At 37.3% G+C, this 27,124-nt stretch overlaps 1 protein-coding gene across 2 annotated transcripts in view; it reads right to left on the bottom strand.

Annotated features, from left to right (window-relative positions):
- The window catches only part of OPRM1 (opioid receptor mu 1), a 158,354-nt gene that overhangs the window by 91,976 nt on the left and 39,254 nt on the right, over positions 1-27,124 (bottom strand). The window contains exon 4 of one of the 2 annotated variants that reach the window (XM_030853122.2): positions 13,155-13,683. The exons of the other annotated variant lie outside the window; for it this stretch is intronic. Within the exon in view, the coding sequence (XP_030708982.2) occupies positions 13,645-13,683 (39 nt within the window). The 3' untranslated portion in view covers positions 13,155-13,644. Of the gene's footprint in view, positions 1-13,154; positions 13,684-27,124 lie in introns of those variants that run through there. 2 annotated transcript variants of the gene reach the window in all.

Below are 27,124 nucleotides of genomic sequence, written 5' to 3'. Positions count from 1 at the left end.
GGAAACAACCTGACTGTCCATCAATAAGTGAAGGGATGAATAAATTGTGGTATATTCACACAGAGTATGAAGTCCCTTGGATGTCATGCAAAGGGATTGGACTTTAATTGTTAGGTAATAGAACACCATTCAGAGGTGTTCAGCAGAGAACAGAGTTGTGAATGAAGAAGTTGCATCTGGTCATGCTGTGCAGAGAAGATGTTTGCACATATTGGGATTTGGACATAGGTTTTTCTTTTCAAAATGTTCAGATTTACAACTCTTTATTTTATTTTATTTTATTTTTAATTTTTGCGGTACGTGGGCCTCTCACCGTTGTGGCCTCTCCCGTTGCGGAGCACAGGCTCCAGACACGCAGGCTCAGCGGCCATGGCCCACGGGCCCAGCTGCTCCACGGCATGTGGGATCTTCCTGGACCGGGGCACGAACCCGTGTCCCCTGCATCGGCAAGCGGACTCTCAACCACTGCGCCACCAGGGAAGCCCTACAACTCTTTTTTAATATATAATCTGGAGTGATCCAATGTTTTTTTGAAATACTTTTTTCTTACCATAAAGTGTTTTCATGTCAAGATTGCTTCTACATTCAAAAGATCATACCTAACAAATTAAAGTATGCTTTAAATTTCACCCTGTTGAACTTCTTGTTTCTTGTAAAGAATTTCATTGCTTAAGACATTGAATTCATTTCAAAAAATGGACTAGAAGTGAATGAAACTTTGTTTATTTTCAACTATGGACTTTACAGCTGAGGATTTTTTTTTCTCTTTGTACAGTTTGGTTGGCAGTTCTAGCTGAAGGAGTCATGAAGTTAAGATTAGGGACACTTTAGTTCTAAAAATAGAAGTAATTCGTGAAGAGAGAAAGCCCACTTCTTTCACTCATTTCTAAGTGCTTATTCAGTGTCAAAGTCATCTGTTAGTTTGGTTCTTAGGCTCTTTACGTACATTGGAACATTTACCTGGAGAATATTCTTTTTAAACAGGCCAGTTATTATGTGTGAATGAGAAAGGCAAGAGGAAATTCTAGATTTCTGTTACTATCAGGTTTTCTTTATTGGTCATATATATCATCACACATTACATGCAAAAAAATCACAATATAGACCAAAATGTATATATATTCCGTCACAAGAGTAATACAATGCAAAAGTTTATGTTTTTACACACAACTATCTTAAACTGTCAGATAGGAATAATGTAAAATTAATTTAGCGATATGCTCAGTTTGATGTACGGGTCAACATTTTGATCTGCATATGAGACCATTGTGATTTGACAGCTCATTCTTTTGAAAGCTACAGCTGATCATCCTATCCTACTCGGAAATGTGCATTAAATGATAGCTTGGTCTTTACTGTAAGTGAAAATATTTGTTTTTCAACAGTGAAAAGGACATTCTGATGGGACTAACACACTAATTAAAACCAAAACATAAACAAAAAGCTAAAGAAAAACTACCAGACCATCAAAATGAAAAGAATGCTTTATATTTTTAAAACATTCTCTTGTGTGTGTTACCGTAACCAACAATATATTTATATGTCTCTATTTTCCTGGCAGGGGCACATAGGTGAAGTACAGATACCAGGCAATACTTTTGTCTTATTGTGATGAAGACAGATACGGGAGGAAGATCTGAAAAATAAATACAGGAAGCATGTTGTATTCATTGTTAAATTTATGGATTTCATGGTATGTTTCAAAAGATGTGGTTATGGGCTTCCCTGGGGGGCAGTGGTTGAGAGTCTGCCTGCCGATGCAGGGGACACGGGTTCGTGCCCCGGTCCAGGAAGATCCCACGTGCCGTGGAGCGGCTGGGCCCGTGAGCCATGGCCACTGGGCCTGTGGGTCTGGAGCCTGTGCTCCGCAACGGGAGAGGCCACAACAGTGAGAGGCCGGCGTACAGAAAAAAAAAAAAAAAAAAAGATGTGGTTATGATTTCATTACTTGGATACAAAAATCTGTAAAACATGAACTATTCTAGACTGCCTTTTTATGTTACTAGTTGGCATTCCTTCTACTTGCTCTTTAGATAATTAATTGCTGCAGGAAAGCTGAATCCATAGGCAGAACAGCAGATCTGTTTCTTTTCTTTTACTCCCAATACTTTCAAGGAAAATGATCAATTCTGCTCTTCTCTCAGACCCTGGATGGGAGCCACTTGAATGGGATCCATGCATTGAGTTGATTGCTTATGTTAGGTTTGACTTTAAGCTATAGAAACAGGAAGTAACAATTCTGCTACCATTTCTATTGCTGGGGAGAAAAGCAGTTTGTGGGCAAGGACTTGATTAAAAATATTTGAACTAAGTCAACTACAGAGAATCTCATTTAATGAAACATATTCCTTTATGATATTTTCCCCACAGAAACATTATGGTTACCTTTATAAACTAAATGTTTTTAGTTACCTGAATTTCAAATGTAATTGAAAACATACAGCACATCTCTTTTCTAATGGAAATTACCTTTAGAAAGCAAAAATGTCTCAATAATGTTACAAAAAATTTAATAACAAGTGACAGAGCACCTAATATTGATTCAGACTTTTTTTAAACTTGTCTTTTTTCTCCATTTGATAGAGCAGATTTTTCAATTTCTTTTTTCTTTTAAAGCACCACTTGCAAAGTGGTTTTTTTTTTCATTTAACAGAACAAAATGAAAACAAGAAACTTTTTATTTTAAGTTTCCAGAATTACGTCAGTAGATGAAAAGTTTCAGAAAATGTTTTACGAAGGGAAGGATGAGTTAGTGGAAACTGGCATTTCTTCTTTAATTCCCATTAAACTAATGGGAATTTATATGCCAATATAAATATATAGGTAAGTTTATATAAATATATATATTCCACTTATATGAGATATATATTCACATTTAATGGGACATATAATGGAAAATATATATGCCAATATTCCTAATTTGTTTCTCATTAAATTAATGGGAATTTATATTCTGATATTCATAGAGCAGAAATTTTTTATGGTGGGAGTATTAAATTATAAACAACAGCCTTGAATTTTATGGATTCAGAATTGATGACCATTCAAGCTTTTCATTGAAATTGATGGTTTGGGTGGAGACCATAGCATCATTTAAAGTTCAGCTTAAGATTTAAATAGAGAATGTGTAGTTGAAAGCATTTTCTAATTTTCATTTTAAGTTTACAAGTAGTTTATTGAATCTAGACTTTCAAATAAGAAGCTACATTTTCGATAAATTTCATTTTATTAATTGCTTTCTATTTTGATTACAATTACCATATAATTTCCAAGGCTTCATTTTGCTATGGGGTGTGTGTTGGTGTGTGTGTGCCAATGATAGCTATTTTAAAGGTTATACTGTAGTTATACTGTAAAGTACCTGATTGATAACAGAAACTTCATCCAAACTAGCCATTTAAAAAATCACAGGGTTCTCTGATCCTCGAGAGGCTGCAGAGCTATTCCTAACAGTTAGGGAGTCACATGTTATCAGGCCATGAACTAAATAAATATGTTTGAGAATATACGTAGAACTATCTTTCAAATGTATGTGGATATTCTTAAAAGAAATAAAATACAATCTAAAAGTATGATTGATGTTTTAGTTTTTCCATTAGGCATTTTCTCAAACAGGGGCACTCAAATTCAAATAATATTTGTATGTGGACGTCTCCAATATTATATCATGTTGACATGAACTTCTTAGATTTCAAATACTTTAAAATACGGATACAGGCTGAAACTATGCTCTTTTAACATAACAGAGTCAAATTGACTTAGTTTATAGATCCAACCTAACATTAATTTCCTATCATTTACAAAGATATCTGTGTGCTACGCAAAAACAGAGCTAGAGGAAACACTTCCGGTTTTCCAGTTTATGTCAGAGATAGCATGGCTGTCATAGGCATTCCCGTCTCTTCTCCCTCAGCTCTGCGGGAAGTATAAGGCAGCCTTTTTTTTTTTTTTTCCTCATGGTGTCTTTAATTGCTCAGTGTTCACTTGTCTCTAAGTGAGAAACCAGCCAGTTAGAAAGCAACTGGCAGAATTGCTTCAAAGATCTTCAGAATCAATAAGAAAACTAACCAAATTGATCTCCCAATTTCCTACTGAAATTGGTATGTGAAATGGTTATGATAAGGTTTAGTGCATTCTTGGAGAAGGAAGGATTTCATAATAAAAGTGAAAAAGGAATCATGTAATCAGGGTTTACTCCCCCTCCACCAACCCCCGCTAGTAAATGGATGGAGTTTATTAAAACAAACAAACAAACAAAATCATTGGTCAGTTTTTCATGTAAACCCAAGTTTTTCTTACTGTTGTTATTTTTCCCCAGTCCACGTAGAAGTTATGTGATTGGTTCACAGGTAGCAAGGGGATCCTGAGAACATCTGCCAGGTTCTACTATTTGCAATATTGAATTTGTAAACCCTGGAAATAATTTATTTCAACTTAATTTATGTAGATGCAGGAGCTTGTACGGAAAGTACCCAGCTGGTAGGAGGTCTACTGGTTTTTCCATTCCCTTGAGAAATACGGGCCATGAATTTCCATAAAGCAAATTAGTTAATACAGCAGTGATCGGTAGCGGCTTCCAGCTGAGTCAGAGTGCTAGGTGAGCCTGGGGGCAGATGGGAACAAATTGTCTCACAGCCAAAGAGAGTAACAGGAAGACATTTTTATTTTTCTGTTTCTGAATGGACCCCTGTGGAGGCCCCGGAGCAGGCGATAGGAATCACCTGCAGAGATGCAGAAGAGATTCAGAAGATGGGTTTCCTGTGCTAGATAGGATATTGGAGATTGAATTCTGACTAGTTCTAAAATCAAAATTATGTAGAGGAGGGGGCCATTGTTTGGTGAAATGGATGTAGGTGGCTCCTCTGTGATGTCAAGCCATCAGCAAAGGTAATCGCAATTTTCCACTTTATTCCTGTGATGCTGACCTCCTACACTGGTCATTGCATAGGGAAATCCATTCAGTAGAGAGAATAGAGGAGTATGTATCTGTGTGGTGACAAGCATTCCAGAGAGACCTGAACAGCAGCAGCAAAAACCCCCTAACCATCTAGCTAACCAGCAACTAACAAAAAAGTCTCCAAGGGTCAACAAATGAGGAGCAGGCATTCTGAAACACCTAACTGACCATTTTATTCAAATTCACTTTATAAGTGGGAACTCTTCTCTTTTGGAAGTCTCTGGTTGTCAGAAAGCTTAGACAACAATATGCACGTGGTCAGGACATCAGAGCATGATATCTTGACAACAGCAAGAGAAAAGTCACATGTACTACTCTGCCAGGAAAACTATAGAATTTGATACTGCATTTCAGTATTGCGTTCTATAATGGAAATTTCATGCAAATTACATTTTCTTATTTGGAAAAAGTAAGAACTCTAATCTGTCACTCAAAAACTGGGAGGATCCATGGGTTTACCTGTGATTGGAGATCCTTTGAGGTCTTAATGAAGACCTTCTGCTTGTAATAGGCTTTCCTAATCAGAACTGGAAGCCAAATCTACCTAGGCTTTTCTTGCAGCCCAGAAAAGCCACAATCTCTAGGCTTGGTTGTTTGGGTGTCATGGCAGTGTGGGGTGGTGACATTATGGCCACAACCGGGTATGGAATATGAAAAGTATCTCTGCAACCCCAAAGCTCCGTCTAGGAGCTTCCCTCCATCTCTGAGGGAACCAGAGAAAGGAGCACCTAGGAGACGTATGGATCTCGCAAATATCACATAGGGTTGGGATACTCCTGCCCTCCTTGAAATGGGAAAAAAATAATTGCTGTTCTTCCCAGAGATTTATCTGCTTCGTCCTCCACTGAGGATGGTGAAATCACAATCATCAGGTCACACAAATGTAATCTCCTATCCCTTTTCTCTGGTATTCATTAATTAAAACATTTTTACTGTGTTAAATTTATGAAGCTCAGTCATGTTGTCCAGTGTATATGAGCATGCTCAGTTTCACCCAGACTCTTAGGAAAAGAGTTGTCTCCTTTATTCTCTCCTATCTCTTCTTATATCTCCCTCAGCTTGGACTACTTCTCCTCTCATTTCCATTTGGTGTTTTGTAATCCTGTTGATTCATTGAAAAATTTCTAACATTAGTGGGTAATGCTAATTAAATAAGACATTTATGTATTTTAAGTAAAACAACAGAAAATTTTTTAAAGAGATTTGACAACAAATATGATAGCCTGTTCTCAAGATTTAGGTTCTTTTAAAAATCAAATTGCAAGGTAAGAAGAAGGAACTTGCAGATAATGTTTAAAACCACCTTGTCCCAGGAGATTTTTTGCTGCTAAACATTCTTATTACAGGGCATGTGACAATACTAAGGTGAATTTTTCTCACTGTCTCCAAAAGGACCCCTGTGTTCCTTCTCTGAAACCATTAAAAAAATATGCATTTTCCTTTATAGACAATGTAAGTCTATAAAGACTTGCTAAGAATGGGATACTATTAGTTCGAACATAAGTAATAGGCACCCCCTTTTTTGATTGCACTGATCTAGACTTCATGCACATGACTGTGGGGTGAAAAGCAAAGCATATTTGATTCATGAGGTAGATTTGAGTGACAGCAAATCATTAGAAGTGCAATCATTGAGATGTACAGACAGAGGCAAATTTAGTTACTGTGAAAACTGTATCTCCTTTCATAAGATATATACTTGTAACTCATGTGTCAAGAACCATTCTTTCAAAGCCAAAACTGAAGAAGACATACTATCTGAAAAATATAAACATATTTATGCTTCCGTTGAAAAATTGGGAGCTGCTATGATTAACACTGGGAAATTTTTACACTAACATAGGGCTGTTTGTGCTATTGCCACAAGTGCAGAGGTTTTCCAGAAACACAGAGCTGTAAAACTATCTAGTGTAGCTGTCTGCTCTCAGATGTGGTTTCAGTAGGTCTTGCTTCTGGTCTGATAGATGCTATAGCAGCGGTCCCCAACTTTTTGGCACCAGGGACCGGTTTTGTGGAAGACAATTTTTCCACGGACCGGGGTGGGGGGAAGGGATGGTTTCAGGATGATTCAAGTGCATTGCATTTATTGTGCACTTTATTTCTATTAATATTACATTGTAATATATAATGAAATAATTATACAACTCACCATAATGCAGAATCAGTGGGAGCCCTGAGCTTGTTTTCCTGCAACTAACGACAGTGGTCTTAAGTATAATCTGGATGCCGTGTTCTGTGACTATGAATCCTGAAGCATCTCACACCAGGGAAAATGCAGTGGTTAGGCCAAGACATTGATGAAGATTCATGCTTGTTCCCATCTCCTGCCTAACCCAAACAATATGGCTCTTGAAAACAGAATTATGTTGAGAATCTAGGCAAGAATTTTGTTGCTTCTATAATGGCAGTAAGAATTCCTAAAGGCACTCATTTCCTGTTGGTGGATAGCCTATGAAGAGGATAGTGTTTTTGATTATGACCAACTTCTGCAGTTGCACAGCCATAGCAGAGACATATGTGGTCAGTAAAGAAGCCAAGAAGCTGAGGCTACCATGTCCTATCCTAAGTCTGCTCTGGCTAGAACACTGCAGAGCTTGGAAAACCCCAAGGGATAATATCACCTCCTGCAGTATTCATGGCTGAAGCTGGAAAAGTCACCTGTGGGCCACCTCATCTTGGTAATTGCCAGTATACAGAGAAGAGGTCTGTATAAACTGATTACTTCTATTAAATGAGATGCAGCAGACATCTTATCATTTCCATGCATTTTGAATGAAACATTTAGTCCAAGCTTTATCAAGAGGATCTTATTTTCGCTTTTGAACATATAAATATACTTTACTTACATAATAAAGGTCATATACATCAAACCCACAGCAAACCTCATTCTCAATGCTGAAAAACTGAAAGCATTTCCTCTAAGATCAGGAACAAAACAAGGATGTCCACTCTCACCACTTTTATTCAACATAATTTTGGAAGTCCTAGCCATGGCAATCAGAGAAGAAAAAGAAATAAAAGGAATACAAATTGGAAAAGAAGAAGTAAAACTGTCACTGTTTGCAGATGACATGATACTATACATAGAGAATCCTAACGATGCCACCAGAAAACTACTAGAGCTAATCAATGAATTTGGTAAAGATGCAGGATACAAAATTAATGCACAGAAATCTCTTGCATTCCTATACACTAATGATGAAAAATCTGAAAGAGAAATTAAGGAAACACTCCCATTTACCATTGCAACAAAAAGAATAAAATACCTAGGAATAAACCTACCTAGGGAGACAAAAGACCTGTATGCAGAAAATTATAAGACACTGATGACAGAAATTAAAGATGATACCAACAGATGGAGAGATATACCATGTTCTTGGATTGGAAGAATCAATATTGTGAAAATGACTATACTACCCAAAGCAATCTACAGATTCAATGCAACCCCTATCAAATTACCAATGCATTTTTTTACAGAACTAGAACAAAAAATCTTAAAATTTGTATGGAGACACAAAAGACCCCGAATATACAAAGCAGTCTTGAGGGAAAAAAACGGAGCTAGAGGAATTAGACTCCCTGACATCAGACTATACTACAAAGCTACAGTAATCAAGACAATATGGTACTGGCACAAAAACAGAAATATAGATCAATGGAACAGGATAGAAAGCCCAGAGATAAACACACCCATCTATGGTCAACTAATCTATGACAAACAAGGCAAGGATATAGGTTGGAGAGAAGACAGTCTCTTCAATAAGTGGTGCTGGGAAACTGGACAGCTACATGTAAAAGAATGAAATTAGAACACTCCCTAACACCATATACAAAAATAAACTCAAAATGGATTAGAGAACTAAATGTAAGACCGGACACTATAAAACTCTTAGAGGAAAACATAGGAAGAACATTCTTTGACATAAATCACAGCAAGATCTTTTTTGACCCACCTCCTAGAGTAATGGAAATAGAAACAAAAATAAACAAATGGAACCTAATGAACTTCAAAGGTTTTGCACAGCAAAGGACACCATAAACAAGACAAAAAGGCAACCCTCAAAATGGGAGAAAATATTTGCAAACGAATCAACGGACAAAGAATTAATCTCCAAAATATATAAACAACTCATGCAGCTCAATATTAAAAAAACAAACAGTCCAATCAAAAAATGGGCAGAAGTCCTAAATAGATATTTCTCCAAAGAAGACATACAGATGGCCAAGAAGCACATGAAAAGCTGCTCAACACCACTAATTATTAGAGAAATGCAAATCAAAACTACAATGAGGTATCACCTCACACCAGTTAGAACAGGCATCATCAGAAAATCTACAAACAACAAATGCTGGAGAGGGTGTGGAGAAAAGGGAACCCTCTTGCACTGTTGGCGGGAATGAAAATGATACAGCCACTATGGAGAACAGTAGAGAGGTTCCTTCAAAAACTAAAAATAGAATTACTGTATGATCCAGCAATCCCACTACTGGGCATGTACCCAGAGAAAACCATAATTCAAAAAGATACATGCACCCCAATATTCACTGCAGCACTATTCACAATAGTCAGGTCATGGAAGCAACCTAAAAGCCCATTGACAGATGAATGGATAAAGAAAATGTGGTACATATATACAATGGAATATTACTCAGACATAAAAAAGAACGAAATTGGGTCATTTGTAGAGATGTGGATTGATCTAGAGACTGTCATACTGAGTGAAGTAAGTCAGAAAGGGAAAAACAAACATCGTATATTAACGCATATATGTGGAACCTAGAAAAATGGTACAGATGAACTGGCTCGCAGGGCAGAAATTGAGACACAGAGGTAGAGAACAAACGTATGGACACCAAGGGGGGAAAGCGGCTGTGGGTGGGGGTGGTGGTGGGATGAACTGGGCGATTGGGATTGACATGTGTACACTGATGTGTATAAAATTGATGACTAACAAGAACCTGCTGTATAAAAAAATGAATAAAATAAAATTCAAAAAAATATATACCTGACTTAAGTAAGGACTTTGAAAGATTTGGGGTCTTTGTAATAAATGTGGTCAGAGAGAATCTTTTCAGAGGTACTTTCTTTGTACCTTAGTTACATTTCTCTACTAGGTTTAGAATCTGTGCTTCTGAATTTCAACTTTTGCCTGTATCTTGAGACATAAAAGGCCCGCTGTGATAACGCTGAAAATAGAACTTTATTAGCATCTTTTTTGGGGGGTAATATTAAATAAGCTAAGTGTGCTTTTTCAATAATGAAATTTGCAAGTGAATGGGTATCAGTTTTAGTAAAACATGTCATATTATCTAAGGAAATGAATATTCTCTTACCAACTCAAAGCTGTTTTTTCGATGACTTTATTTTAAAACTGCCAACTGTCTATTTCAATGTTGAGAAGTATTTCAAGTGGCCAAACTAAGAGTCTTGTTCTTCTGATGGCAGAGTTGGGATGCTCTTCTATCACAGGAAACTCTGCTTGAGGTGCTTCCTGTTTTCTTAAAAGAGTTCCCTCTCAGGGTTTTGTGCCAAAGGTGGTTAGAGGTGATTCCCAATGAATTCACCAAGTTACTCTCTCTCTCTCTCTCTCTCTCTTTTTTTTTTACATGGATAGTTTTCATTTATAATTTTCATTCCACATAGGGAGCATTTGCTACATGGTAGGTCTAGATTTTTATATACATTACCTCACTTGATCCTGACCATAACCCCATAAGGATGCTACCAAAGGCCTTACTTTTAAGAGAAGGCTGAAGGTAAAAGGGCTGAAGTACGTTGCTCAAGGCCAGAAAGCCAAAAAATGCCACAATATGTTTTCAGACGTGGATCTTGATGACCTTGAAGCTCAACCTTTTAGCTTCGCCACTAAACTCTTTTATTTGACATCATCAGATTGTTGGGGTGGATCCAGAATATTACAGCAAAAGTTTAAAACAAACGTGTGATCAAATCCCCTTCCGAGGAGCCCCTCCCCTGAGTAGGGGTATTGGCAGTAAAGTCCTGGTGACTCACTTTTGCTCCAGCTGAGCCTCACCTCCCTCCAGGGAGAGAAGGATGCCGGAGCAAAATAACAGTGAAGGTAGAGACCAAAGAGGAAAGGCCACTATGTACTAGAGATGAGAAATTCCACAGCAAGAAATCAGGTGAAGAAGCAAAACTTCCATTTCGTATCTAGAGTCGACATTACTGAAATGCCCAATGAGGAAGAAATTCCATGCATAAGGACAAGGGTGAAATAAAAGAATAAAAGAACAAAGCAGAACATTACATTTTCTTAATCTTGATTTCATAAGAAGCTTTAGCTCATCCAACCGAGTCCGGGCTGTTACTTCTCTATTTGCCACGGAATTGTAATGTAGTTCTAGCAAATTTACGATAAAAAGGAGTAGTTATATGTACATGTATAACTGATTCACTTTGCTGTACACCTGAAACTAACACAACATTATAAATCAACTATACGCCAATAAAAATGTAAAAAAAAAAGAACAGGAGAAATGTTTCCATGAAAATAAAAAAATGATTTTGAATGAAAAATATAAAAAACACACTACTGTATTATTCACTTTAGAATGTCTTAACTAAGAGCTGGTCATTAGGCAGAAATAATGATCATTGAGAAACAGCCTTATGAGCAGAAAGCTGTACTATGTAATCCCTTGAGAAAACTCATGTTATTATGGCCCATTAAAAATAAGAACTTTCCTCCCCAATGACTTATATACAAATATTTCATTCTCCCTTATTGTGCTTCGTTTGAATCACCCCTTTTACTTGTGGAGGCTCTAGTAGTGTATATATGTATATAATGTATATAAACAAATGCATTTATTTGACTTTCTAAATCTTTTCACAGTCCTGGTTTTAATTATTTTGATCAGGAAATGTAAAAAAATTAAAAATAATGCATATCCATTCTGGGACATTATATTTGAGAAATGGTGATTGTTAGAGGCAAATATAAGACTTCATCAGAAGGAAACACTAAAACACTTATCCTTTGTTTTGTTTTTTTTTCTCATCCAACAGAGATGTGGGCTGGATCCGCATAACGACAACCTATAGGATCTGAGATAGTAAATTCATTTATTCCAATCCACGACAGCTGTCTTCCTGAAACATTGCCCTTGTGTATCTGGTGCATATTTGTGCCTTGTTAGATTGAAGAATGAACGCAGATTGTAAGGTTGAGACTACTGGCAGGTTGTAGATTCAGGAATATTCTTATAAGGGAAGCTGGCACCCTGTTTTCTACTGTGTCTTCAAAGGAAACTACAGTGTACTTGATTCATTTAATCAATGCAGACAAAAGTTCAAAGTGGAGAGCTTTAGGTCATGGGCCATCTAATTTGCTTGTCGATATAGATCAAATAAAATGGGTGATTGCCAAATCTCTAACTGTATTTCATGCCAAAGAAAACCAAAGAGACGAATTGTCTTAGAGAAACTACTTAGAAGACTGACATTTTACAAAGGAAACCTTGACATGTAGCAAAGATCAAAAAGACCAACATATTGGTGATGACATTATAGAAACATAATATTCAGGAAAATATTCTTGGGTCATTGTTAACATTTCATGACCAGGTAACTACAGAGGAGTGAAAAGTAGATCACCGATTTTTCTCCACGGTCATTTGAATCTTTCTATTTTGAGATTAAGCTGACTGGATCCATATTTTTTTTAAAAAGTTTAAACTGTTCTGAAAATCAACAAATAACATCTGTCATTTTATCTTGCTGATTCAAAAGGCATAAGTATTCTGAGCAGAGTTTTAAAAAAAGAAAATACGATGTAAAGGGAGCATGTAGTAAGGAGAAATTATTGAGAAATAAAGAGTACATTTTAGTGCTTGACTTCCGCAGGGATAAAATGATGAGCTCATCGACCCACTATTACCTTTTCGAACACTTGGATGGGAGCAAAGAAACTGCACAGTTAAAACCGGGGAGAAAACCACTGAAAGCCTAAGAGTGGAAAATCTCCCATTATGACTCTCAGGAAGGACTCACAGTGCACAAGAACCAACCTTTCTGCAGCGGACACGTTACTGGGTTTCAGATTACCTTTCATGTTAATTTCTTCCCTTGCAATAATGGAGCTAGGTAAGAGATGTTATTTTTTTTTTAAAAAAATACAAAACAAGACATGAAGGTGGAAGTTATGTCTTAACTGAAGATAATTTTAAGGTTAACATTAAAGGTCAAAATAGAGCAAAGTATTCTCTTACAGAAGACTGGAAAGTCTTGGAATTCCACATCAGTTGCTTTGATCAGAGGTAGCATTTACTTTACATGTTACTACAGTGAATTTAATAATTAATGGTTTTTCTTTGATGAGACTGTAAATGTTTGCTTGAAAACAATATTACATGCAGAAGGGCCATCTGCGATGGTAACCTCAATGCACATACCACAGCACGTTTCGGTCCCTTTGGGCATCTTCCTTGTGATTATGTACGCAAGCAAACTCAGTGTGGTTTGGTTCTTTCCTTCCTAGTGCTTGATTTAGTTTGGTTGTCCCTCTCATGTGCAGAATGGAGTGGCCAGCGAGGAAAGAGTTTTGATGACTCAGAGCAGGCACTTTCCTAGGAAACCAGAGCTTTCCAATATTCTTGCAGTGACCTGCTTCCACATAGATGGTGGCTTCTAAGCTCAGTGAGGGTCTGAATGGCATGAGACCCAGTTAGGGTAGTGGAGCGGTTTCTGCTTCCAGATTTTCTAGCTGAAAGTCGAGAAAGAGCAAAGACAGTGAATGTTTCAGATAAGGTTGCAGTGCACATTTATTGAGCATCTTCTATGTGGCAGAATTATATTGAGAACCTTCATGTATACTTTTACCTGCAACTTTCAGAGTTTTTCCTAAATATCAAGACGTTATTTAATCTCCTGGGTCATTATGAATATGCTATTGCATTTGTACACACAAATGAATAGGAATTATACACTAGTCATGAAAGAGATGTTATTGATGGGTTCTTGAAAAAATATATTTTAACCCAAACTCTGTTTCCCTCTGTCCTTGACTCTCTTCCCTCCTCGTCTTCAAATTGTTCATGATTTGACCAAACTTTCAAAAGAAAAGCAACATCTCTTTTTGTAGTACTGTTTACATTCTTTATTTCTAGGTAAAGAAATTTTATATTTCACCCAATTCTCCAAATCAGTGGATTCTTTTTTCTGAAGCAACTGATTTGAAGTTCAGAGATTTCCCCATCCCCACCTCCACTGTAAAGCTAGCGTATCTGTTGAGCAAAAATGGGACATTTGTTCACACACAAAATTATGGCTTGATATTTTCAAATAAGGGAGGAGGATTATGAACATGAAACAAGTTTTATAATTAACAGATAATTGCTGTGTCCTGGTTTTTAACATTTTTGTTGAGAAGAAAGGAGGTGTTTGTATAGTAAGTGTAAAGGGATGAGAATTGTTTTCCTTTAACTTCATTTTGGTAACTTGCAAACTTCAGGAAAAGTGTAAGAATTAGAACGGTACAAAGAACACATGTGTACCCTTTACCCAGATTCACCTACTGTTAAGATTGTACCCCTTTCACTATACCATTTGCTTTCTCTTCTTTTTTTCTCCTTCCAAACTGACACAAAGACACACACACACACACACACGCATTATCTTATTGAACCATTTGATGCTAAACTGATCCCTCAATATTTCAATATACATTTCCTACGAATAAGGAATAGAGCGATCACTATGTGATCGCTGTGGAAGAGGCAGTATGAGCCCTGGATGCCCCTGCTCATCCTTGCTGATTGTGCCAAACTGTAAGGCTAACCAGTGTCTGACCCTGAACAGTTCCTACGATGGTAACTTAGACGATTAAGTAGGTCAAGGTGACCATAGCATTGATCACTGTGGACTGCTTACTCCTGGGAGGTTTGTTTATTGCTTGCTGCCAAAGGGACTGAGATTTTAGCTATGGGTTCCTTGACTGTGACTCAACCCATTGTGTGTGCAGCCACCATCTGGTCCCATCGCATCACCCCGTGGGACTTGGGAGCAGGGAGAATCTACCAAGCTAAAGCTTCTACAGCTCACTGTGCCCCTAAGTATTTTTATCTACTTTGGGCCCCTATGGACTTGTGGCAAGACAACCTGTTTGCTTGCTCAGTCATCTCCTTTGGAGTCTCGTTATCTTGTCATCTTCTAAGAGGATGAGATGCTTCCCAAACTGTACAACAAACAGTGTGTCAAGATGGATGATGACTTTTTGAAAGAGAAAAGACAAGGGCTCATGGATGAGATTTGAGGAGGTGAAGAAACTCCTTGGGAGCTAGTGGCAAATGTTCTGGCCCATGTGGTGCAGAGACAGGGAGCGAATGGTCCACCCTGTCCTACCTGTTGTTAAACATGAGTTGAGTTGATGGATGGAGGCTGAGCAGTGAGGGAAAAAATCTAAGCAGCTTCCCAAGTGGTGTCATGGTTGCTGCTTGCTCTCCTGTGGACTAGGGAACCAGGAGAGCACCCCAGGCCCCGCCATGGAGGAAAGCACAAATGCATTCAGTCTTAAGTCACAACCGGGAACATCCAGAGGTCGATATGTCCCTACAGTGAACACCAACTTATAGACCCTTAGTGAGAGGGAAAGAAGCCAGCCCAGGGCATTTCAATCAACAGACGGAGCAACTGTTAGACCCAGAGCTGACGGAGGAGTGAGGAAGGTTATGCTCTTAGAGGGTGAATGGAGCACCTCGGCTGTCAAAATCTTGGGTGGGCTATGACTCGAAAGTGGCTTCCAGAGGCAATAAAGAAAATATTCTTTGCGCTATGACTCCCCATTACCAGAAACATAGCTCAGCACTTCATTTCACTGTCCAGCCATTGGAGACAATGTGTGCCTTGTCTATGTACGCGTTTAGTTGTCTGCAGGTTCGTCAGATAATCTGTCAAATTTGCCTGAGGACCTAAGCATGCGGCACTGGAGGCACTGCAAGAGCAGCCCAGCCCTGGAGCTTTCTGAACCACAGATTTCTGTAAGAGGAGGCAGCCTCCATGAGGGGTATCCCTAGGAGCCTTCCTGGCACCATTCCCCACTTCAGCTGCGGCAGGAATATCTTAGGCTTTGGTGTTGCTGGGAGGGGGAAATGATGAATGCTCTCTCTGTCTCCAGATTCCAGCCCCGCAGACTGGCAAAGCAATCATGTGGTCCACTGGACACGAAACAGCTCTGATTGCCACACTGACCTACTGCGGGGTTTATCACCCCGGTCTGTGTGCTGTGAGGTCAGAGGAACTCATGTGGGTTTGGCTGGTCTTGCGCTATGCCTAATGCAGCTCCTAAATGTGAAAACCTTGTATGTGTACAAACACACACAGATAGAGGCAATCTTGTTTCATTTAAGCTTATACCAATTCATAAGCTTCTCCTGATACCTGACTGCCCTTGGGTCATGCCATGTGTGGCTATCAAGGCCACAACTATTTGGTGACCCTGCTCCTATAGGTTCTCCAGATCAATGTAATTGTGATCCGAATCACGTTCAGCAACAAGTCTAGAATTGGAATAACCTGCCCCCTTCAGTTATATGTTTGTTACACGGGAGAGAGAGTGCTACAGGCTATCTCTCTACTAGGCGTGGGGACAGGAGGCTTAGTGCCTCTTTGACACCCTGCAATTATCAGCAATGACACCACTCCTTGGATCACATTCCTTTCGATAGGCCCTCAAATAAAGAAGACTGTGCTACCCAAAGGATACATGAATCCCTGCGTCATACAGTAGTGTGAGTACTGTTCCCTGGCATCAGAGTCCACTTTCTAGAGATAGGCCAGGCACTCACCCTTGACTTTAGCTACCATAGCCAATGAGGTGGAATAGGCCATAGGAAAGCAACAGGCCAGGCTAAACTCCCTGACTGTAACTGAGTCACTGATTGGCCTTTGACTACATTCTGATAAGTATGGTTGCCAACCACGCCTGTTGTGTTGGCATCCATGCTATCAATAACAATATCGTGGTGCAATCCATGCACATCATGAGAAAGAAGCTACATGAGTATCTGCAGTAAGACCTGTCAGCCCTCTCTGGGACTTAATGAATTCAGTCTGTGGTCTGGAAGTACATGGCTGAGGTCAAAAGTGCAGGTTGACCTGATCCTGTCGATAGGGATCCTATGGACAATAACCCTAATCACGTATTTATTGAGATAAATGAGACAGATTGGGTCCTAGCCTCTATCAGTATGTCTAATCCAAATTGCTGATGGGGCGGCGTAATCCTAGGAAAATTGAATTGAGCCAAGAATAAGTGGAGCTGACAGGTGCATTACCGTGGGAGGCAGCTCATCAGGCATCCCTGTACATTCTTGCTGACTGAGCTGAGCTGCAAGGCCTTACTATCTTCTGACTCCAAGTACTTTCTATAGCCACAGAGTCAAGGAAGACCCTTTACTGCCAAATCACATAAGGACCACAGTAGGACCAATGTGCGATTCCTTGCTCTTACGGGAGGAAGATTGCTTTGTTCACTGCTTGCTACAAAAGGTGGTGAAGCGCTAGCTCTGGGCTTGTCAGGTGTGGTGCGATCAACTGTGTGCATAGTGACAATCAGGGTCTATTGTGTCACTCCATGGGACATGGGGGCAAGGGAACCAGCACTCCTGTGTTGACGCTCCTACTGTTTGCTGTGCTGTAATAAACTGTTTTCTCTGAACCACTGGGTCACATTGTCTATTTTTGGCACCCAGAGAGTCATAACAAGCTGAACTGTTTAGTGGCTGAGATAACTCTTTTGGAAACTTGCTACTCCCTGCCATTTTCTAAGACTGGGCTTCTTTCCTGACAGTACCACAGTACCATTAGAGATTCAGTAAATTTAACATTTGACATAGATAAAATATTTTCATCTACCATCAGCTTTCCAGTTTTTTCAAGAGCTTCTTAAACTGTTATTTTTTCCAGAAAGCCAACTAGTAAATCCACTTGGGCTATTTTTTAACCTATTTTGAAAAATAAAGTTTTGAAAAGCTTTAAGGTTCAAACTGAAGCTTCTTTAAAGCACTTTTAATCTCTATCCATACAATGATTGACATGTGCTTCCTATCCCTGGAAGGAGTTTAAAAGATTGCCTTTTCCAATTTCATTAATCTATGGGAGGAAATAGAGGTCTTGAGAGGGGAAGTGACAGGCCCAAGAGTATCCGTTGAGAAAAGCCCATTTAATATTTTTATTTTTGCTCTTTGCAGCACTCTCTTCCACTTCTATTTTCTCTGTCCTATTTGTGATGCCATCCAAAGTTACAGTTGAAGCCAGTACCAGACTTGGGTCCCTCTGAAGCTGATTAGTGTTTCAGCCAGTAATAGACTTCAAATTCCCATTCATTACAGAAGCCATAATAACAGAGCCACACAAAAAAAACTTTGGGAGTGGATGACTCATAGGTAAAGGTCTCCATATACCTAAATAATGGAGAACTCATCCCTTCTTCCAAGTTCCATTGCCGGAATCAAACATATTGGGATCTAGAGTATAACAAGGGGTCACACTTCAGTGAAGGAGAGTTCAAGGAGAGGTGGAATAATCTGCTAGTTCAAAGGATCCAGACTCAATATGCCATATGCTTCCTTCTGCTTTTAATATGAATTTTTTGTTCAATATAATAAGTTCTTTCACAAAAGGAAGCTTTGGTGGTTACTTTTGTTGTTTACTACGAGAAGCTAGCCCCCAGACTCTGAATAGGGGTAATTAATCAAGCCCAGAAATGAGCCCTAATTCACTGGCCGTCGACAGAAGCTGGGAAAGTCCTGCTTATGAAGAGATCCCCTTGGCAGTCATTAGCATGGGATGCCAAGTCCACACAGCTGGTTATCAGCAGCCTGGCACCAGAACCCAGGTGGCTTGGCTTCTATCTTGCATTCTTTCACAAGAAAGATTGTAATTAGTTAGCCTTTGGCACGCTTCTCACAGTTGACAATTGATCACTTTTAAAAGATTTCCTCCTTTAGGATTGTAACCAGAAAGTGACAGGCTTCAAAACACAGCCAAACAAAAGTGAAAACCCAAACAAAACACAGTCTGTTCTATTCTCAGAGATATGAAGTTTCAATATCTTGTTTGTATTTAGGCCATATATTTTGAATGAGTGAGAATAAGAGATTGATAATCAATTTTAGAACCCTGGTTAATGCCTGAAATTATGGGACATTGCCATTTATTCTAGTAAAGCATTGGATTTGGAACAGATTTGTCCATAACTGGGACTAATGATCTACAGTGGGCTTTTTGAAATGCTTAGCGGAAACCATTCTGTGAGATGTTACAACGTGTCTCTTGAAAAACTGAGACGGTGCTCAGATAAATTTGAGAACTTTAGCTTAAAGGACTAGATGCAAGTATATATACAGGACTAAATGCAGCACACACACACACACACACACACACACACACACACACGAATACCAATAGGGCTTTTCAAAGCCTTTAAAATGCTAATCCAAGTATCAGTCCCCATGACCAAAATAAGATATGCAACGTTTCTGAACATTTGTCTAAAAGCTATTTTTTAACGGACCACATATTAGCACTTTCTATAGGAACTCAGTGGAACTTGTAAAAAACTAAAAAAACTTATGAAAGAGTCACTTGTTCTGATTCCCTAAACATCAAATCTTAACACTTGAGTTCTTGTAACATCCCCTTTTATGTAGGCAAAATGCTGATGTTTGGACATTCAAGACTTCCAGTGACAAGGGAATCCTAGTGTCTCAAAGCTTAGAAAAGCCTTTCTTTGGTTGTATTGCAGTCCCTTTCCCTGTAGCTTCCACCTGTTGGCTTTAATTATTGGAGTCGTATTGGTAAGTCCCATTCCCTGCTCACATCCCTTTAAGTATATGAAGACAACTATCTTGTGCCGTTTGAGCCTTCTATTCCCCAGGTAACCATGGGCACTTATTTCAACCATTTGTCATATTAAGGAATTTTAACTCCTTTTGCCTTCTTGGTTGTTCATCTCTGAACACAATCTATTTTGCTTATTTCATTCCTGAAGTGTGTTGTCTATTAGAGTGAGGCTAATATTTCTTTGGTTCTAGAAACCAAAATTCTATTGATGTGATTATCTATAATTGCAAGAGTTGATATGGCCTATATCATATTGTTGGTTCATGAAATAAAATCTTTATGACTTTTTGCACATCTGTTATCACTCACATTCTATCTTTCTATAATTGGATTTTTGGACTAAAGTTTTTCTTCTAGTAACTACTATAGTTTTAGTTTTTTCTCGCTCTTCTAGTATGTTTGACTCCTTACCCGATCATAGGTTATTGAGCATTTCTCCATTGATTGGGACCCTTCAGGTGGGAATCAAAGCTGTACCATTACATTCAGATCATAATTCAATATAGGATAGAAGTGTAGAAATTAACAAGTGTTTGTCAAATCTCTTGTCAAAAACACTATTGATACTGGGGTACCTGATTTCTCTGTCCTCTAAGAAAATAAAATTTGTCTTGTAACTAATTCTTGAGAACTTATCTCACCTCCTAGAGGTTACTGCTTCCTTTCTAAGTGCTCTCAAAATACACTTTAATAATCTGATCTAGGTTCTTAAAACAATTAGCACAAAGCTACGTGGTCTTTGTAGTTTTCATAACTCCTTTGCCTTTGAAGTTATGATTTGTGTTTCATTAATTGTGTTTCATTTACAAGTTCTCTTAGTGTTTTAAGATCTCCAAGAGATTCGAGCTCATTTCTGAATGTTCTCTAACAATATCTTCACCTTTACTGGTCTTCAATTCTTTCTTAATAATGTTTCAGGCTGAAGATCGTTTCTCTGAAAGAGAAGCTTGAAATAAAATCAGCGTTGAAGAATTTTGCTTTCTCTTGTCTTCCATTAATACTGAGTCTTATTCTTTGCAACTGGTTAGCAGTGCAGACTAAAGCTTTGTTTGAGAAATCAGTGTGATATTTCAGAGGAGATCTAGTCTAAAGTCAGAATACCTGGGGTCTAGTTCCAACTCTCAGGTGGTGCTTTAAGGACATGACTAATTTGGACCTTGATGTTTCTTCATCTATTAAACATCATTGGTCAGCTTAGATCAGTGGTTCTCAACTGATATTTACGCTAATGGTTTTCAACTGATTGTTTTCCTCGGGGGGGGGCAATGTCTGGAGACATTTTGGCTGTCACAACTGGGGATGGGTGGGTGATACTGGCGTCTAGTCGGTAGAAGACAGGGATGCTGCTAGATATCCTGCAATGTGCATCCCCTCACAACAGAGAATTATCTGGCCCAAAATGTCACTAGAGCCAAGGTTGAGAAATGTTGGGATAGACCAACTTTACGATCCCTTTTAGCAGCATTAGTTCATTCCTTTAAACTTTTCATTACAAGAGCTATAATTCAACTTCTTGGGGGAAAGAGAATAGAGGAGGTGAAAACAGTAAAACCTCACTAAGTGGCTTACACTAGTATTACTAGCCAGTTTCCTGGCACTGTGCTATGTATTTTACATGGCTAATTATGCATCACATTCACATCAAAATAACTGTTAGACACTATAGTTACGACCATTCTTACATGTAAGGACATTGAAATATAGACAGTCTCAGGAAATTCCACAGGGAAATTCAGCTGGTCAATGGTAGGATCTGGCCAAATAAATGAGTCATCTAAATTTTTAAGATTTTATATTATATTTATATTATATTATATTATATTTAAGATTTTATATTATATTTGCTATTCTTATTTAATTATAAAGTTTCCCTTTATCTGCTGGTATTCTAAATTAAATTTACACATAGTAGAGTTTACATAAAATATAATTATCTATCTTTTTCTTTAGTCACAATTTTTAAAAACTCTATTTGGAAACTAGGTATTTGAAAAGACTCTCACAATTATATATTTTATATTTGGAAAAAAGCATACAATAAAAAAATACATTTCTGGCCTACAATTTCTCCATTTATAACATCAGGCGGTTTGGATTAGATGATCTATATACTTTTTCAGTTCCAATATTCTAGAACTGTGAATATTTTTCATCTTCTTGATAAATCCAATCGCATTATTGGGATTTAGATGTTGATATTTACTTACAGTGTAGCCATTTGAAAGGTTATTTGTTCCACTGAATTTCTGAAATAACCAGAAAAATCTTCAGTTGTTAAAGGGCATACTAGCCATTCTGCAAGCCTCTATCTGCAGCATTTTAAGGTTCTAGGAGTGGCATGTATCTCGTCTGTTTCCAAAGAGTATCTCGAAGACAGCACTTTTTAAAAGTTGATGTTTTGAATTTGAATGAGCTCACGTGTAACTATATTTGAGGATTTCTGAGTATAAGAACATGTTAGCTGACATGTCAGAGAAAAAGAAAGAACAACAAGAGTGAGATATTTTTGCTAAGTTGTTAAATTATGGGATGGATTAAGTTGGTGATTGCATTGTGAAACATAGAATGGCCATATTCTATTTCACATCCACTATTCACTGAATTTTCTCATTGTTAAGTTTATTTTTAGTAATTTGACTTTTCTTAAGATATTCTTATTTATTAATGTCAATTTCCATAGGCTTTACTTTTTTGCTTTCATATCAGATGTCTTAGAGGTACCTATTTTATCACAAGAAAAATTTTATTCATTTCTTGTGCTTTAAGGGACTTAGACATATCATATGGGACTCTGGATCATATATATATTTTATATATAGTATTTTTTAATCTTTATGAAGATTTGATAATGTATGTAGGAAAAAAAGGAAATAAGTAGGGCTTGATAGATTTTGTAGATTTCCAGTATCCCTGAATTTCTGTTGTCTATATGGAAAACAGAATAGTAGGAAGAATGTGACTAATTTCCAACACAAAATATATTCTGTGTCAGCTTTTTTCTCTCCCTTCCTTCCTTTCTTCCTTCCTAATAAATACTGCACTCTACACAGACAAATTCTTTTTCTACATATTCATTCTCATTCTTGGACCAAGGGGGCCATTATTTTAAATTATAGTGAAACTTTCAGCTTATATTTATTTGATATTTGTAATTACATGGAACTAATTTATCAGGCTAGTTATTTGCATGTGTTCCTAATAAGGCAGGTGTTATAGAAAGAAAAAGTTGTTCATTTCCTTTGATTCACAGTGAAGCAACAAGCACTAAATTAAATTCATACTAATCTCCCACCCAGGTATGGTTAATATTTACATTGCCAGATATGCATTCCTTCTGCATACATCATTGGCAATGGGCATGACCAAACTCACATGGGGTCTTGAAAGCTGGCATTATAATCTTTTGGATATGTATCAGGAATGCCATTCACGTTTTGAAAAGTACTATTACAATTTTTTAGCACTCAGAATAAATCCTGTTTCTAGCCTCCACTTACCCACACCATATGTGTGTGTGTGTATATGTGTGTGTGTGTGTGTGTGTGTGTGTGTATGTATATATATATATAGTATTCTGTTTATATGGTATTTTATTGGTATTGGTATGTTATACTATATGGTATTTTATTATTTTATATATATGTTATTTTATTGCAGTAAAAGTATAAATCATAGACAATACGGTTCTAATATTTCTTTTCATCGTGAAAAATTTCTACTCATTTCAAAGCTAGGAACTCTACTATATAAGAAAGAAATTCTTGAGTGTAAAGGGAGAAGGCAGGCAAAAGTTATGGCTCTAGGTTCTTGATTTCCAGGGTGATAATAATCAAAAAGGAAATATTAAGACATATTTTATTCTAGAAAGTTGTAGTTCTCACAACGTCACCCCCAAAATAATTTTATAATTTTAAAAAAATTGTAGCGATTTGTAAATATTTATTGCAACTGACCAAAAGATAACCACATCAGAATGATATTCAGAAGTTAGTGGTTGGTCATCTTCATTCCAATGATAACGTTGTTTGAAGTGAGGGAAAAAATATAAAAGCAAAAAATACTATAAAACTGAATTTCAAATTCATAAACGTAGAAGTAAGAATACATGTGTTGTAGAAAGTTAAAAGAGAAAAGAATCTGCCTCTCATAGCTGACTCCCAAAGCTAAAAAGAATAGATACATTTATATGTATAACTGAATCACTTTGTTGTACAACTGAAACTAACATAACATTGTTAATCAACTATACTCCAATATAAAATAAAAAGTTTAAAAAAAAGAAAATAAGATCAACATGTTCCAATGCACTAAATCTCAATGTAAGGACTTTTTCATGATAAATGTTTATAAAATAGCAATTTACCACTTAAGGTTGCCAAATTAATGACACATCATTTTGAGTTAATTTTTTAAAGAAAAGTGTGTTGCCATATTTTATCAGTTAGTTACATTAATTGGAATAACAAGCACAAGAAAATGCTGCAGTAATTATATTAGTTAATCCAATCTTTAAAACTCAACCTCCCTAAAAGTTCATAGTATTCAGTCAGGAAGAACTCTAGCTAATTCATATATCAGTGTCCACTGTACTGTTCTGCTGTACAGAACAATCTTCTGCCCACCAGAAGTATCAATCAGCCCACCAAGGTGATAGCTGAAAAGACTGAGTTCTTGCAAGATGAAGGGTTTCCTCCATCACATGCTGGTCAGGGGCAGCACGACAACTAGAACATTCAACTGACTCCCTGTCCTGGTTCCTCTGGCACCACCAGCCCGCCAAGCTGCCTTCTCTAGTAGGATAGATGTGATTGGACTCACAATCCTAAAGTCAGTTTATGAAAATATTAAATGAACTTCTCTGACGTTAATCAAAAATTTTAACTGTGGAAAAGAAAATTCTATCATTCAGTAAGAGTCAATATGACTTTACTGACAGCAAAAGATTTTAGCCAAATAATTTGAGCTCATATAATGGTAACCACGATCCCCATTATTGGATTTCTAATTCCCCGTGATAGTCATTAATCTATGTGTTTACTTTTATATACAGATATGCAAATACACCAAGAATACATCTAAACAAGCCCATATAAAGGCCTTATGGCATTCAAACTGTCAGTATATAAATGTTAAAATTTAGTTCTAGGAGACACCACTGAGCGTAGTGAAAACCAGACTGGGGGATAGTAGGGCACATTAATTAAAAGTCTGGGTTATAATATCAAATTCAACTGGGTTCATTCCTCAGCCACTGCCCTTTACCTATGACCTTAGGCAAGTTAATTCCTTAAGCATTGGTTTCCTCAACTGCAGAGATAATCCACACCTCATATGATTAAATAAGATATACTGGATACAAACCAGTCAATAAATGTTATTACTAAAGTCTTTTTTTTTACATAAACCTATATTTATTCAATGCAAATATTGTAATTCCTTTTTTTAACCATTTTTTATTGAAGTATAGTTAATTTACAATTTTGTGTTAGTTTTAAGTGTGCAGCAAAGTGATTCAGCTATATGTATATATATATTCTTTTTCAAATTCTTTTCCATTATAGGTTATTACAGGATATTGAATATAGTTTCCTGTGTTATACAATAGGTCTTCTTGTTTACCTATTTTATGTATAGTAACGTGTGTATGTTAATCCCAAACTCCTAATTTATCTCCTCCCTCCCATTAAACCCTTTGGTAACCATAAGTTTGCTTTCTATGTCTGAGTCTGTTTCTGTTTTGGAAATAAGTTCATTGGTATCATATTTTTAGATTCCACACATAAGTGATATCACATGGTATTTGTCTTTCTCTTTCTGACTGACTTTACTTAGTATGGTAATCTCTAGGCCCATGCTGCAAATGGCGTTATTTCATTCTTTTCTCTGGCTGAGTAATATTCCATAGTATATATGTACCACATCTTCTTTATCCATTGCTCTGTCCATGGACATTTAGGTTGCTTCCATGTCTTGGCTGTTGTAAATAGTGTTGCAGTGAACATTGGGGTGCACATATCTTTTCGAATTAGAGTTTTGTCTGGATATATGCCCAGGAATGGGATTGCAGGATCATATGGTAACTCTACTTTTAGTTTTTTAAGGAAACTCTATACTGTTCTCCATAGTGGCTGCACCATTTTACATTCCCACCAACAGTGCAGGAAGGTTCCTTTTTTTCCACACCCTCTCCAGCATTTATTATTTGTAGACATTTTAATGATGGTCATCCTGGCTTGTATGAGATGATACCTCATTGTTGCTTTAATTTGCATTTCTCTAATAGTTAGTGATATTGAGCATCTTTCCATGTGCCTGTTGGCCATCTGTATGTCTTCTTTGGAGAAATGTCTATTTAGGTCTGTTATTACTAATAGTCAAATATTTTGTGGCAATAAACATATTTCCAAGTAAACAATATTTTCTCATCCCAGATTGTAGCCAATTTACAGAAACATATTAAGCTCTTCTGCTATATTTATGAAAGGGATAATTCATTTTAAACTTAGATATACTCTAGTGCTGCACATGCATAGAAGCACGCCTATATCATGCATGTGTATGCTCTCTCTCTCTCTCTCTCACACACACACACACACACACACACACACACACACACTCTTAACTGGAACTGTTTTCTTTTTAAACCAAAGAATTGAAAGAATAGCCACTTTGGCCTCATTCACAAAATATGCATTAATGTGGTCAAACCTGGTAATTTTGTGAGCTATCCTCATTTGGGACTTTTGTCATGGAATTGAAATGCTTTTCCTTCTCAAATTGGTTCTCCACAGATGTCTTGTAAAAAAGTCGAGAGCCAACTTTTGAGAGTGATTTGACAAATTAGGCTTCTGCTTTTAGTTTAGCTGGGGATAATATAGTTTTTTAGTTAACGCAAATGCAAAGCATCTCCTCATTTCTTGACCTGCTACTTTGATCAAAATGTCAAGAAGCTGCTTAAAAAATAGTAACCTAAGGGTTTAGGAATGGGCTTGCCATATTGATGTGGAGTTAGCAGGAGGTACCATAATGTTAGCTTTATCATTGTTATATTACTTTGTTCTATAAGACTCACTGATTGATATATTAGAAAGTTAAGGCTTTGTCACAAGATAACTACATTATTTTGCTAAACACAACATTCATTTGGTGAAAAAAATTAGTGTCAATCAGCTTGACCAAATGGGTTACTCAGGTTAGACAAAACAGTAACTTTGGTAGTGTTTGGATGAAGTTACCTTTTAAATCAGCTTTCAGTTTAGTGTTTTGTTCAAAATTCAGATTATTGGACCCTACTTTGACTCAGT

The sequence above is a fragment of the Globicephala melas genome, chromosome 14, assembly GCF_963455315.2.
Source record: "Globicephala melas chromosome 14, mGloMel1.2, whole genome shotgun sequence".
Lineage (NCBI taxonomy): Eukaryota > Metazoa > Chordata > Mammalia > Artiodactyla > Delphinidae > Globicephala > Globicephala melas.
This window is presented reverse-complemented; position numbering and strand designations above follow the sequence as displayed.